Below are 13,755 nucleotides of genomic sequence, written 5' to 3'. Positions count from 1 at the left end.
AGGTCTCTATGACAAGTACTTTCTCTGAAGGCAAAATTTAATATCAAATAATGAGTGAGTTGCTTGATGAACATAGAATCAGAACAATGGAAGTTAAGTATACGTTTCAAATGTTTGGTGGCAATAGTCTAAGTCAGGCTAGGAATAATTTCATCAGTGGAACCAGACAACTCCAAAATTGTTGGTTACAACCCCATGAGTCTATCTTTATCCCAAGAGGAACTCATCAATGGGCCTGGGATTTCCCCCAAATCACTTGGTGAAAGCTCGTTCCTTTTGTGGGCAGTGACTGGCCAACATCTTGTGTTATGACTGGTTTTCTAGACTACCATGATGACCAACCCTTCTCCAGAAGGGAAGATTTTTTTCTTCGGGTGAGTTAATACATGGACTAGCTTATATAGTCTCTTCTTGTTGGTCTAAGAGTTGTTTTTCAACTTTAAAGTAAGTTTAATGCTAATTATATTAAGAACATATTGTGATCCAGACATCTACCTAACAACTTTATTTATGGATTGTCTGAGTTTAATCCATACAGCAACCAAGTGAGGTAGGTATACTAAATCCTAGTACCAAGAAGTAAACTGGTAAAAGCAGAGAGAAGATACTCAAAATCTGACAGCTAATACATGTCAGACCCTAATTTTGCCTGAATTTGGTTCAGATTGATTTCTGCTAACCACCTTTTCCTATCTCCTTTGACCTACAGCAACGGTTCTCAAACTTGAACAATCATCAGACTCACATGGAAGATTGCTTAAAGCACAGATTGCTGGGCTCCACCCCCAGAGTTTATGGTTCAGTTTGGGGTGGGGCCTGAGAATCTGCATTTTTAACACATTCCCAGGTAGTGCTGATGCTGCTGATCCAGAGACCACACTTTGAAAACTTTTTTTTTTTTAGGTTAGCAATATCTCTCTTTTGGAGTACTTTCCTGCCTCCTATTCATTTTCTTTTCTTTCTTTTTTTTTTAAAGGAGAAACTATTTTTATTTATTTATTATTATTTTTAAAGATTTTATTTATTTATTTCAGAGAGAGAGAGAATGAGAGATAGAAAGCACGAGAGGGAAGAGGGTCAGAGGGAGAAGCAGACTCCCTGCCGAGCAGAGAGCCCGATGTGGGACTCGATCCCGGGACTCCAGGATCACGACCTGAGCCGAAGGCAGTCGCTTAACCAACTGAGCCACCCAGGCGCCCCTCCTATTCATTTTCTAAGTGCAACTAGAATGACCCTTCTAATTTTCCTTGGAAATATTTAGAGTGTCAGGCACCATACTAGGCATAGAGGATGAAATAATAAGCAATAACCTGAAGTGGGGCATTTGCCTGGAACACTTTCTTTCCCTGGCTGAATACCATGTGATGTTGTTCATGTTCTCCTTTTTGTGGGTATGAAACACAGAAGTAATATAACTGAAGTTCTATTCCTGGAATCAGCCCACAAAATGGTTGAGGCAGCTCTGTGCTCTTTGATTTTGCTCTGTGTAGTTGTTTGGTGGAGTAATTAAAACTATAGCTTCTTCTTCACTCTGAGATAATGTCAGAGTGAACTGATGGGTTTTTGGGTAAGCAGGAATACGGGAGAAGGCGATAAGATTCTTTAGGCTCATTCTCCTAGTTTTGTAAAACTCTACAAAACCATTTTTCATCCTTAGAAGGGTGGGACAACAGGAATGACTTGGAAATGTTTACAAAGTCCTGCCTGCCTCCTGTGAAAGTCTATCTTTTATTTCTCTGCCCCTACCCTATAGGTGCAGTCCCAGCAAGAGTGATGATCAAACTGTTCTGGGCTTAGTTAGCCCAGGAAAATCCTCACCACTACTGGTCACAATTATCTTAGTCTTTCCTCCCTTTCCCTCTTCTCTTAAAGTCTCCTTTTTGGGTAGGCAGAAAAAGTCTAAAGTTTAGCTAATCTGAAACTTTGGTTGTGTTATTCCTTGTTATTATAGGATAAATTCTGTTCTAATCAAGGAAGCTGGAATTAAATATTAAACACTGTTTCTCCTCGTGACATCTTGAATTCTGTCCTCAAAACATGGCCCTCTTTTCTCAGGCTGATGTAACAGCTCATGTATCTTCAAGTGGCCAAGTAGAGTACATGGGGTGCAGGCTACAGAGGTTATTTTGGGTGTTTTTTTGTTTATTTGTTTTTTGTTTTTGAGGGGGTTGTTTTTGTTTTGAGCATTTGATTTTTATCCCGGGGTCAACTGAAAACTATGGAAAACTTTAAACTGGGCAAAGACAAGGACAAGGTATGTATGGTATGTATGTCTGAGCCATCTTTTGGGTTGCTACTTGGAGAAGAACTGGAGGGACCTGGAGGAAGGAAGACCAATGAGAAGACAGGTGCAGTGGTTTGCAATGAACCTGAGGAGAAAGAACGGTGACCTGGATTAGAGATATGGATGACAGGATGAGAAAGTATAAAGATTCTTGAGATCTTTTATGGTGCCAGGTGTAGTTTTAGGAATTTTACCTAAGGAGAGACAGGGAGACATCAAAGATGGCACCAAGGTTTTTGGTGTTAAGCACTGGATTGGATGTCGAAGCCATTACTCGAGATAGCCAATAGTGGGGAGGTGGTTTGGAGGTGAACATAGTGTATTCAATATGGACATGGTGAGTTTGAGGTACTTTGGGACATTAATTCAATGGGAATGACCAAGTAATTAATGATCACATTACTCTTGAGTGTGAAATCCTGTCAGTGGCTCACCATTGTCAAGGGTACAAATTCCAAATCTCTTAGCAAGACTTATAATTTACCCTTTTCAGTTTCATCTCTGCCACCTATCCCCAGGCACAGTTGCCCATCCCAAACTCAATTTTAGCTTTTTATTTATTTTTTTCAAGTACTCTCTACAACCACCGTGAAACTGGAGCTTACAACTGGAGGTCAAGAATCAAGTCACATGCTCTATGACTGAGCCAGGCTGGAGTCCCCAGTTTTAGCTTCTTAAAAGAGTAATGCTCTCTGTAGTCTCAAAGACCCTGTGCCACCTGTTCTTTCAGGAACTATTTTCTTTTCCTTTTCTTGCATTCAACAAAGAGTGAGGGCCAGGTAGCTGGGAAGTGCTGGGATAAAATAGTGGGCAAAAGATGAACTCATCCGTCCATGCCCTCTTGGAGGAGGGTAATGTCGGAACTAGACAATAATCCAATAATTACACAAGTAATTAAAAAATTAAATTAAATTAAAAATTGAATTGCAGATTATATCAGAGGTGCTAATGGAAGGTACCGAATAAGGTTAAGAACTTATAACGGGGTTTTGAAGTAGTTAAGCCTGAGAAAGTGAAGACAGAATTGATTCAAAGGAGGAAGAAAGTTTTCTAGGCTGAGAGAACACCCCTATGGAGGGGTGAAACGGCACATTGCGGGGAACTAGAGAAATACGCGCTTTCCCTAAAATACTTAGGCCGGGGTTGGGGGTTATTGGGGAGAGTGGAGAGGAAGTGGGGAAGTCTGGGCTATTTTGTCCCATAGCAGCCACCATCCAACCTCAGGTAGCCGCGACCTCGTCGCGCTGATTATTGGGAACTGTAGTCTTGACCACAGCGAACAGGCATGGCGGCCTCCATTGTAGGGGCCTGCGGGGCTGCAATGGACTTGTCCCGAGGCTTTCGAGCCGCCAGGGCGCTGCTCCCTGCGCCAGCCTCCATCGCCTGGCGTAAGTGGAGCGGGACTTGCAAGCCGGGGCCAAGAAGGAGCTCAGGGCCAGGTTCGAGGGAGGCGAGCCTAGAAGTCAGGGCAACCCTCGTGGGACCGCGAGTTGGGGGAGATTGCAGGGCTCCGCCGGAGCTCAAGGCGAGCACTGTTGACCTCTGTCGCCCGCATTGCAGGGGCCCGCGTGGGGCCGGGCCGGCCGCAGAGCACCGGACCTTCTGAGCCCGGCGCGTTTAAGCCGCCGCCGAAACCAGTCATCGTGGACAAGCGCCGTCCCCCGCTTCAGGAAAGGAGGTGAGGCCCAGGCCTGGGCAGCATTTTGGGTGTGTGCGCTCACGAACCTCCCTTTGCTTTGGAGATCTCGGCTGTAAAGCCGAGCTGGAACTCTTTGAGCTTGTGTGCGGGATTCATGAGGCTTATATGCAGAGCGCTACCGACTCAGGTTTGTCTTCCTCGTTTCTCCCAAGCCAGCGTTGAACTTTCTCTGCAGTCCTACTAAATCAGAACTTCAACCAAGGATTCCCCCGATTTGAAGCTCTTTGCTCCGGCATTTAGCCTGTACTGAGAATTTTTCTCGGAAGCACATCGTATTTATTCTGTTTAAGGAGCCGAACATTCCTTGCCTCGGTAGAAATGGATTGGCCAGAACTCACCAGTTTTCCCAGCTCCCATGTTTCAGTTTCCTGAAAATGCGATACATTGATAAATTTTCCGCTAATTTGCTTCTTAAATTTGCTTTTCAAAACAGGTTTAAAAGCCTGGCCCACTTTAATGAATGATGGTAACTTTGGAGGTACCTGTAAATTTAGATGACCTAGGATTTGCACAAAGTGTAGAACTTTATAGCAACCTTATTAAAAAGCCAATTTTAGCGGAAAAAATTTGGTGTGATTTTAGGCTTTCTGAAAGGGCCCTTCCTTGTTGATTGGATTATGTCTACGTGCCTTTGTGTTTAACATGGCAAATATCCTGTTTAAGTTGAAATAACACTGAATTTATGGAAGCTAGAGATTCAGAAAAGATTTCCTTATACAACCTTTTTTAAGGCGGGAAAGGAATATCTCTCTTGAATGGCAAAACTTCATACCATTCGGTTAAATGGGAATGTAAATCGTGTAACTACTTTGGGAAACAGTTGGACAAAATTTAGTAAGTTTGAGGTTGTGTGTATCTTTCCATCTGGTTGGTACACAAAAGTAATATGAACAAAAATAATAAAGCAAGTAATATGTGCAAGGAGACATGTAAGGGAATGAACATAAAGATATCCATTAGTAGGTGAATAGGAAAAATACATTTATGTAATAGAGTATGTATACGGTGGTGAAAAACAAATGAACTAGAGCTAACATGGATAAACTTCACAAAAAGATGTGTGGAAAAAAAGCAACCTGCAGAAGAATTGATACAGTATGACAACATTTTTATATTGCCTAGACATACATGCATATGTAAAATATAAAATTTACAGGGGAAATTCTCCACTTTCACAGAGCAATCAAACCTAGCTTCCCCAGTAGCCATACAAGCTGACCTTATATACCTCCTGATGTGATAGAACAAGATGATCACATCATCACCTCTGTAATATTTTTACCCAAAATGTTTAACCTCGGTCTAGGCTTGTGGAAACAATGAACAAATCCAGAATCCAGGGATGGTCTATAATACAATGGGCTTTGACTCTTCAGAAAAGTCAGTGTTCTAAAAATACAAAGATGAGGAATAGTACTAGTTTAAGAGACTAGAGAGTAATATCCAGATGTAATGTGTGAAGCTTGTTAGTTTGGATTGAGTAACAAACAGCTATAAAAGACCTTTTCCAGGACAGTTGGATACTATGAGTTTAAATAGGTTTAAATTAGTTTAAATGCAAACTACATGTTAGATTATATTATTGAATTAATGCAGAAATTCTTAGATATCATACATGTAGCAGAAAGTTCCTATTCTTAGAAGCTTTCTAAAGTATTCAGGGATGAAACACCTTGCTGTTTGACATTTTCAAATAGTTCAGGAAAAAATTATATGTATATATGAAACAAGTATGTCAAAATCTTGGCAATTGGTGAAACAAGGTGAAGTATATATGGGTGTTCATTGTATTACCATTTCAGTTTTTTGGTGGCTTTAATAATTTTCAAAGGAGGTAATTGAGTGTTGGGGATCATCATCATCAAAAAGACATGACCACTGGGGCACCTGGGTGGCTCAGTCAGTTAAACATCTGACTTCTGCTCAGGTCTTGATCTTGGGGTCCTGGGATCCAGCCCTGCATCGGGCTCCCTGCTCAGCAGGGAGCCTCCTTCTCCCTCTGCCTCTGCCACTCCCCAGCTCGTGCTCTCTCTCTGTCTCTCAAATAAATAAATAAAACCTTAAAAAAAAAAACGACATGACCACTGATTGATCTGTGGGCTGGGTGCCACCTCCTCACCCCCTCTCCTGTCCTTGGAATGTGGGTTCTGCTTGCCTTTCCTGCTCCCAGAGGCAGCTCCAAAGACCTAGCCTTGAGATGTGATGATGTGTTGAAATGACTACATGGTATATATGACTGAGCCCTCTTAGGGCCTCTTTATAAATTTTTAAGATTAGGCAGTGGGTATGGGGATCGATTTGTCCTGCTGCCGCCCAAGACAAGCCCGTATGTTAAGTTCCCTTTGCTGTTATTGAAACTGCCGCCTACCCACCTGGAGTGGCCTGCTTCTTTCTTCAGTATCTCTTTGCCCTTAAGAGTATGGGGGCCAGTTTCAGAGTACACCTGGGAACTCCTTAGAGACTGGTGACTCAACTTTAAGGAAAAGGAAGAAACGCATAGGAATAATCATCACCAAATTTAATGAATTACGCCATAGTAATTAACTGAGGGGAGGGACGGGTGCATTGGGGCTTCAGGTATATTGATAATTTATTTCTTGGGATGGGTAATAAGGACATGAATTTTCATTGTAATGTCATTTATACCTTAAAGAAGTTAGCTTAGAGAAGTTAAGGAAGAGAATAGGGAGATTACTTTTTAAAGTTAGTTTGCAGTTAATGATTTCTAGGTTTATATTTTTCCAGTGTTATTTCTTTTCACAAATACAACTCAATGTAAGGCCTGTGGTTTATAGCCATGGGTTTTGTAGTCTGACAGACATGCCTACATCTAAATCTTGACTTGATAAGTTTGTAGCTAATATAACAATAGGTCAGTTATTTACCTTCTCCAAGCTTCATTTTCATCTGTGAAAAGGAGATTGTGACCCCATACCTGTCTGATTGTTGTAAGGATTAATTTATGCTCTTGGCTTTCATAAACCCTTAAATACAATGCCAGGTGAGTACTTGGGAATTGTTAGCTATTTTCATGAGCATTGACAACAATTTTAGAAATAAATAATTGACTTTTCTTTAGAGAAGAAAGAATAAAACATGTCAACATCATAGTCTTTCGTTTTTTTGGTAAAGCAACAGTTTCTCTTTTAAGTTTGCCTTTCATTTTTTTTATTTCTATTTTTCACAGATTCCTGAGTCCCGAATTTATTCCTCCAAGGGGAAGAACAAATGCTTTGAAATTTAAAATAGAAAGAAAAGATATGTTAGAAAGGAGAAAAATACTTCATATTCCAGAGTTCTATGTTGGTCAGTAAGAGCTGGATGCTTTTATTATTAGTGGTGGGAGGGGCTCGTTTTTGATATAGAAATTCATATAGATATATGAAAATAGAGAATATTGTTTTCCACCTCTCTGGTTTTTGCCCAAATGGGGTCCTTCCTAATATATTAAAATATTTAGGAAGTTATGAGTTTACCTAGACATGCTGTTTGTGTGTTTCTGCATGTCACGTCAAAGCTCACTTCTCCTCTGACTGTGTAGGAAGCATACTTCGTGTTACCACAGCCGACCCATACGCCAGTGGAAAAACCAGCCAGTTTCTGGGGATCTGTATCCAGAGATCAGGAGCAGGCCTCGGAGCCACTTTTATCCTTAGAAATACTATCGAAGGACAAGGTGGGTTTCATTGCGTTAGTTTGATTTTCTGGAAGGTGTTCTCTCAGGATTCCATTTTGCGTTCTGCATCCTGGGATGAGACACCTGGGACTGCCGTGGAGCCTGGGGCCTGAGAGCGGACCGGACGGAGGCTGCTGGATCCACGGTCAGTGTGGCGCTCTCCTGTGAGGGCAGCTTCTGGCGCAGCCCAGTGACCAGCAGACCTGTCAGCCTCTGGCCGCATCACAGGAGGAGGCAGGGGACTGGACACAGTGGGGGGACATTCATTGGTGGAGTAAATAACCCATGAGAATGTTAAGATAAACACAGTGATGTCTGTATGAGTCACTTCTTCCTAAAATGGATGCCCCCATTTTGTTTTATATTGCGACGGTCACCACAGTAGATACTGTTTGATACGAATTGGAGGAATCTTTAAAAAGGCAAAATTTGTTTCTTATGCCGAGTAAGACAGAGGCCCAAGTGGCAAAATTCTAGAAAGATTATGAATCAAAATGGCAGTACAGTAAAGTTTTCATACTCCAAAGTTGTGTGTTTCATGATCCCCAACAGTGAAGTATTATATTCAAGGAAATTAAACAGTGAGAACAGTGACTCTTCCTTATCTGGTTGTGGCCCGTGGTGCCCTGCATGGAGGGGCTCAGCAGGACTAGACTGGTTGCAGAAATGTGTGCCTTCCATCAGGTCAGGTGCTCGGAGAAGTTTGTAACAGACATGAGCACACGTGAATTAGACCTTGGTTTGATCTTTCTTAAAGTTGAGATAATAGTAGTTTCTACCTCCCAGGGTTGTGGTCAGCTGTGTGTGATACTATATATGAAGTACTGGACATTGAATCCTCCAGAGATGTTCACTCCCTGTTGCCCTCCCCTAAAGTATTTTCAGGGGACAGGTAGTGGCGGGGGGACAACAACAAAAAATAAAGTACTTTTGACTACTGCAACCTGCCTTGACCTTCCCCCTTGATACTCCTTTCTTTGGTGGTTCTTTTCAGTCCATTGGCTTTAAATACCATCCATATGATGATAAGCCTCAAAGGGAACTGACCCTTTCCAAGTTCCAGATTTGCACATACAACTAGCTTTTTGACATTTCCAACTGGATGTCTTTTAAGCATGAGACAAGTTCGGAATAGAATTCTGTGTCCCCTCACAGTGTGTTCCTTTCCGTTTTTTTTTTTTTTTAAGATTTTATTTATTTATTTGACAGAGAGAGACACAGCGAGAGAGGGAACACAAGCAGGGGGAGTGGGAGAGGGAGAAGCAGGCTTCCCGCGGAGCAGGGAGCCCCATGTGGGGCTCGATCCCAGGACCCTGGGACCATGACCTGAGCTGAAGACAGATGCTTAACTGACTGAGCCACCCAGGTGCCGCCCTCGTTTTTCTATGTCCAGAAACACCTGCACTGCCCACCCATTTACTGAAACCGAAAATTGAGGAGCTATAAATATAGCTTATTAATAGCTTATAAATAGTTTGTTTATTCTCTTTCCCACATCCAGTCAATCAGTTTTTCTTGACTTAATCTCCAAAAAATATGTCCCAGTTTTTGTTTCTCCCATCTCCATGGCCACCACTCCCGTCCATGCCACCACTGCCCCCTGCCGGCAGCTGTGCTGTATTTCAGGTTTACTTTCCTAGCCCACTAACTTACTAGGCTCCAGCCAGAAGGACCTTTTTCTGTTTTTTCCCCAGTATGGCAAATTTGTTAAGACCCCAGGGCCTTTACATTTGCTGTCCTTTCTGCCTGGAGCTTTCTTGGCTATTTATAGTTTCCGTTTATTTAATTATTTTAAGATTTTTAAGTAATCTCTCCACCCAATGTGGGGCTCAAACCTAAAACCCGGAGCAAGAGTCGCATGTTCTACTGACTGAGCCAGCCAGGTGCCCCTATCACGTCAGTTTAGATCATCTTCAGAGAGGCTTTCCCTGACTGTTCTTTTTATATACTACTTATTCCCCAGCCACATGTCATCACTGTTTGTCTTGACTCTATGAAATTAGCTGGAATTATGAATTGTAAATGAAATAATGGTGTGTTTATTGTTTGTCATCCACTAGAATGTCAGCTTTATGAGAGGAAAAGGATCTTAACCTACTTTGGGTTTGCTCTAGGTATAGTTCCTAAATGCCTCGTACCTGGAGCAGGTGTATAGTAAATCCCGGATTAAATCCTGGTGTTTAATAGTAGATGTTAATGCTGATGATATATATTTGTAGTTCTCTTGGGGTTCTTTCAGGAAACCTGAGAATATGCTCTTTCCCTCTAGTGTTTGACACTACAGAGGATGTATCTTAAGCTGTTCCTAGCTTGCTTCACATGGAGAGCCCCAGCATGTTTTAAACCCAGGCCATCCTTAGGAGGGGCTTCTAAACCAAAGTTAGAACTTAAAATTTTATTTACCCTTTTTACATCATCAGTCCTGTTGCCCTTAATGCAGAAGAATAAGTTTTACTTAAGTAATTGGGAAATAAACAAGAACATGACAGAAGAATTTACTCAAAGTTTCTCCAAGTTAATACTATCAGAAGTGAAGAATGTATGCCTGTTTATAGAAGACATTTTTCTTTAGATTATCATTGTAACTCAGATTTTTTTCACTTTTAAATCTACACGGACTTTATTTCTTTTTCTTTTGATAATCTTCATCTTAAAAATGACAAATTTATGTCACAGTTCCTCTGTGCAAAACTCTATGCCAGTTCCATTATGAAATAGTTTTTACTGTTGTGTGAGGCATATGCAGACATATGGGTTCAGACTGTAAGAATATATTTTCTCTTTTTAGGTGTTGAGATTTGCTTTGAACTTTATAATCCTCGAATCCAGGAGATCCAAGTGGTGAAATTAGAGAAACGGCTGGATGATAGTTTGCTATACTTACGAGATGCCCTTCCCGAGTATAGCACTTTGGATATGAATATGAAGCCGGTAGTACATGGACCTAGCCACGATGTTCCTGTGAATCAGGTATAAGTTGTACTTTTGGAACTGAAAGTTCTCTATACAATAAGAAAGAGTCATCTTAACGAAAGCTTTGAGAAGAATTTTTGCTTGTGACTATCAGCCTAAATTATTATTATTATTTTTTTATATCTTCTGTAGCTGAAAGTAAAAATGAAGCCTAAACCCTGGTCCAAGCGCTGGGAACGTCCAAAATTTAATATTAAAGGCATCAGATTTGATCTCTGTTTAACTGAAGAGCAAATCAAAGAAGCTCAGAAGTGGAGTCAGCCGTGGCTTGAGTTTGATATGATGAGGGAATATGATACCTCAAAAATTGAAGCTGCAATATGGGATGAAATTGAAGAATCGAAAAAGTCCTGATTCTGAGAATCAGTTTGGTTATTTGCAGAGGGGATACTGCCTCCCGGAGGATTTATTTAAAGACCAATTTAATTTCATATATGAGGACATAGTCATTAAATCAACTAAACGTTCATTAGTTTATGAGTACTGTTGTAAAAAAAATAAGATGAGCACACCAGTTTATTACTTTAGAGTTTAATCATTACCAAAATGCTCTTCATTGAGCCTGGATCCTGAACACAGAAGTGGTAGGATGATTTTTTAAGTTTGTGAAATCAATTATAAGTACAAGAAAGTGGATGATATGAAGAGTAGTAATAAAGTGAACATTGATGTGCCCACCTCAGGGTAAGAGGTAGAAGATTTAGTAATCTCTAAGAAGGTTAAGAAATAGAACATTTACTCGGATTTGAGTAGACCCTTGTGTGTCTGCAATTGCACCCTTCTCCCGTCCCTCAGATATAAGCACTGTCAGGGGCGCCTGGGTGGCTCAGTTGGTTAAGCGACTGCCTTCGGCTCGGGTCATGATCCTGGAGTCCCGGGATCGAGTCCCACATCGGGCTCCCTGCTCAGCAGGGAGTCTGCTTCTCCCTCTGACCGTCTTCCCTCTCGTGCTCTCTATCTCCCATTCTCTCTCTCTCAAATAAATAAATAAATAAAATCTTAAAAAAAAAAAAGATATAAGCACTATCCTGACCGTGTCAATCATTCTCTTGCGTTTCTTTTAGTTTATGACGTACATATACATTCTAAAACAATGTACCTAGTTTGGGGAAACCTATTGGCAGATACAAAAGGACAACATCATTATTATGTGGAGGCTTCAGGGAGGATGTAGCAGTCTTTCAGTCATAGTCTGGCTGCATTTTCCCCGAGAGCATACAAAGTCACTTTGAGGCGGTTCATGGCCAAGGTCGTGAGTGAATCCTGCTTAAATAGAAGGCTCACCACAGGCCATCTGGTAGGCTAGAGTGTCAGTAATTGAGGCCTGGCAGAAATGTGGTTGGAGGGAACAGACTGCTCTATATGTTCTGGTTTTCAGCTCATGATGAATCAAACTCCAGCTCATAGGACAGGTCAAAACAATACTTGCGTAGGATAATGTCAGTATACTTGCTGATCCATGTAGCTGAGAATGGAGTGGAAATCTGGCGTGTAAGGACACGGTGAAAACCAGCCTCCAGGTACTTTGAGCTAGACTTCCTGAGCATGCCGTTCCTCGGGTTAGGAAGAGTACAGTACTAGCACAGGTCTTGATGAGGCAACCCTCAACCTGTCTGTCTGAAATCATGCTGTGTGTATCTACCCTCCGGTGCTTGACTCATTGGGGTTTTGCATTCACTTCTCTCCTGTGCTGATTGGTTTTCTGGATTTTTTGTTTTCCATTTTACTGGTTACTAACTTTTGGAGCATATCTTTTGGTAGCTTCTAGGGGAAATATGTATGGAGGTAAATCTTTTGAGACCTTGCATGTCATCATATTTGATACTTTGTAGAATTCTGGGTGGGAAATAATTTTCCTTCAGGATTTTGAACATATTGCTACATTGTCTTGTTTCCAGTTGTGCTGAGAAATCCAAAGCTACTTTATTTCTGTTCTTTGTATGTGACTTGAAAGCTTGTAGACTATCTTGCTCCTCAAGGTAATGAAATTTCACAGTGATGGGCCTTGGTGTGGATATATATCTATCCATTATGTTGGGCATTTGATGAATCCTTTCAGTATGCTAACTTGTATCTTTCACTTCAGGGGAATCTTATTCATTGATGATTTCTCTCTTTCAGGGAGCAGTTATTTTGATGTTGGATCTCCAGCACTGGATCTCTATCCCTCCCTCCCCCAACCCCATCTCTGTTTTTTAGCTAATTCGATCTTCCAACTCTTCTTTGCTCTCGTATTTCTAAATCTGAAGATTCCTTTTTGATTTCTGAATGTTCCTTTTCTTATATAGTACTTTGTTCTTATTCTGTATCCTTGCCTATGGATTTGTTCCGTTACCATTGAGTATATTCATGATAGTGTTTGTGTGTGTGTGTGTGTGTTTTTTTTTTGAAATTGTTTTTCTGCAGGGTCTGTTTTCTTCAAATTTGTTTCTGTGTGTGTGTGTGTGTTCCTGTTTTAGGCTTTTCCAAGACATTAGGCAATTCTTGGCTGTCTACTTCTGGTTGAACAGTGGACTAAAAAGCTGATTAGGAGCTTTGGACTTGTGAGAAGGGGTTGTTTTCAGGATTATCTGGGTGGACTTTTTTGGGGGGTCCCATCCTCCGTATGAATGTCTTGGTTTGGTTAAATTCTCCAGAGTAGAGGCTTCTAGTCTCCTTCCTGGATGGTAAGGATCTGTCTGCTAGTGTCGTGGGAACCTTACGGGAGAAGAAGGGTGGACTTCCTGCCATGGCACATATGTGTGGCCGTCTTGTCCATCCTGCCCCTTCCCTACCAACACACTTCTGGCTTGCTACTCACGCAGTATCTGCAGTACAGAAAACCCTCTTTGGCCAGACAAACCATGGTGAGGAATAGGGGAAGGGATATTAGGGATATACCCTCCAAATAGTTTTCATTAGGTTCTTATTTTAACCACTGTTAAACCCCCGTTGCCGAGGTACTGGATCTGCTGACCGGACAGTTCTGAGCGGTGAATTAAGTGGATTCTCACCTTTCCCCACTGCTGGCTCGATTGGCCTTTCTTGAGTCTGCCAATCAATCCATATGCTTTGTCAACTTTTAGGGTTGTGTTCTGATTGTTTCTTCCTGTCCTGTTCCGTCCCATGGTTTTATGTCTCATT

The 13,755-nt window shown here is 41.4% G+C and overlaps 1 protein-coding gene across 1 annotated transcript; it reads left to right on the top strand.

Moving 5' to 3' along the window:
• The first annotated feature begins 3,563 nt into the window (after positions 1–3,563).
• Positions 3,564–11,660, top strand: MRPL19 (mitochondrial ribosomal protein L19). The gene is made up of 6 exons (XM_028116377.2): positions 3,564–3,672; positions 3,845–3,962; positions 7,171–7,289; positions 7,525–7,659; positions 10,448–10,629; positions 10,765–11,660. The coding sequence occupies exons 1-6, from the start codon at positions 3,570–3,572 to the stop codon at positions 10,984–10,986; spliced, it is 879 nt and encodes a 292-aa protein (XP_027972178.1). The 5' UTR covers positions 3,564–3,569; the 3' UTR covers positions 10,987–11,660.
• Positions 11,661–13,755: the final 2,095 nt, after the last annotated feature.

This window comes from Eumetopias jubatus, unplaced genomic scaffold (assembly GCF_037043125.1).
Source record: "Eumetopias jubatus isolate StellerSeaLion01/CBP00866 unplaced genomic scaffold, mEumJub1_p1.0 scaffold_9, whole genome shotgun sequence".
In the NCBI taxonomy this organism is placed as follows: Eukaryota; Metazoa; Chordata; class Mammalia; order Carnivora; family Otariidae; genus Eumetopias; species Eumetopias jubatus.
The sequence above is the reverse complement of the archived record's forward strand: the minus strand, read 5'-3'. Positions and strand labels throughout refer to the sequence as shown.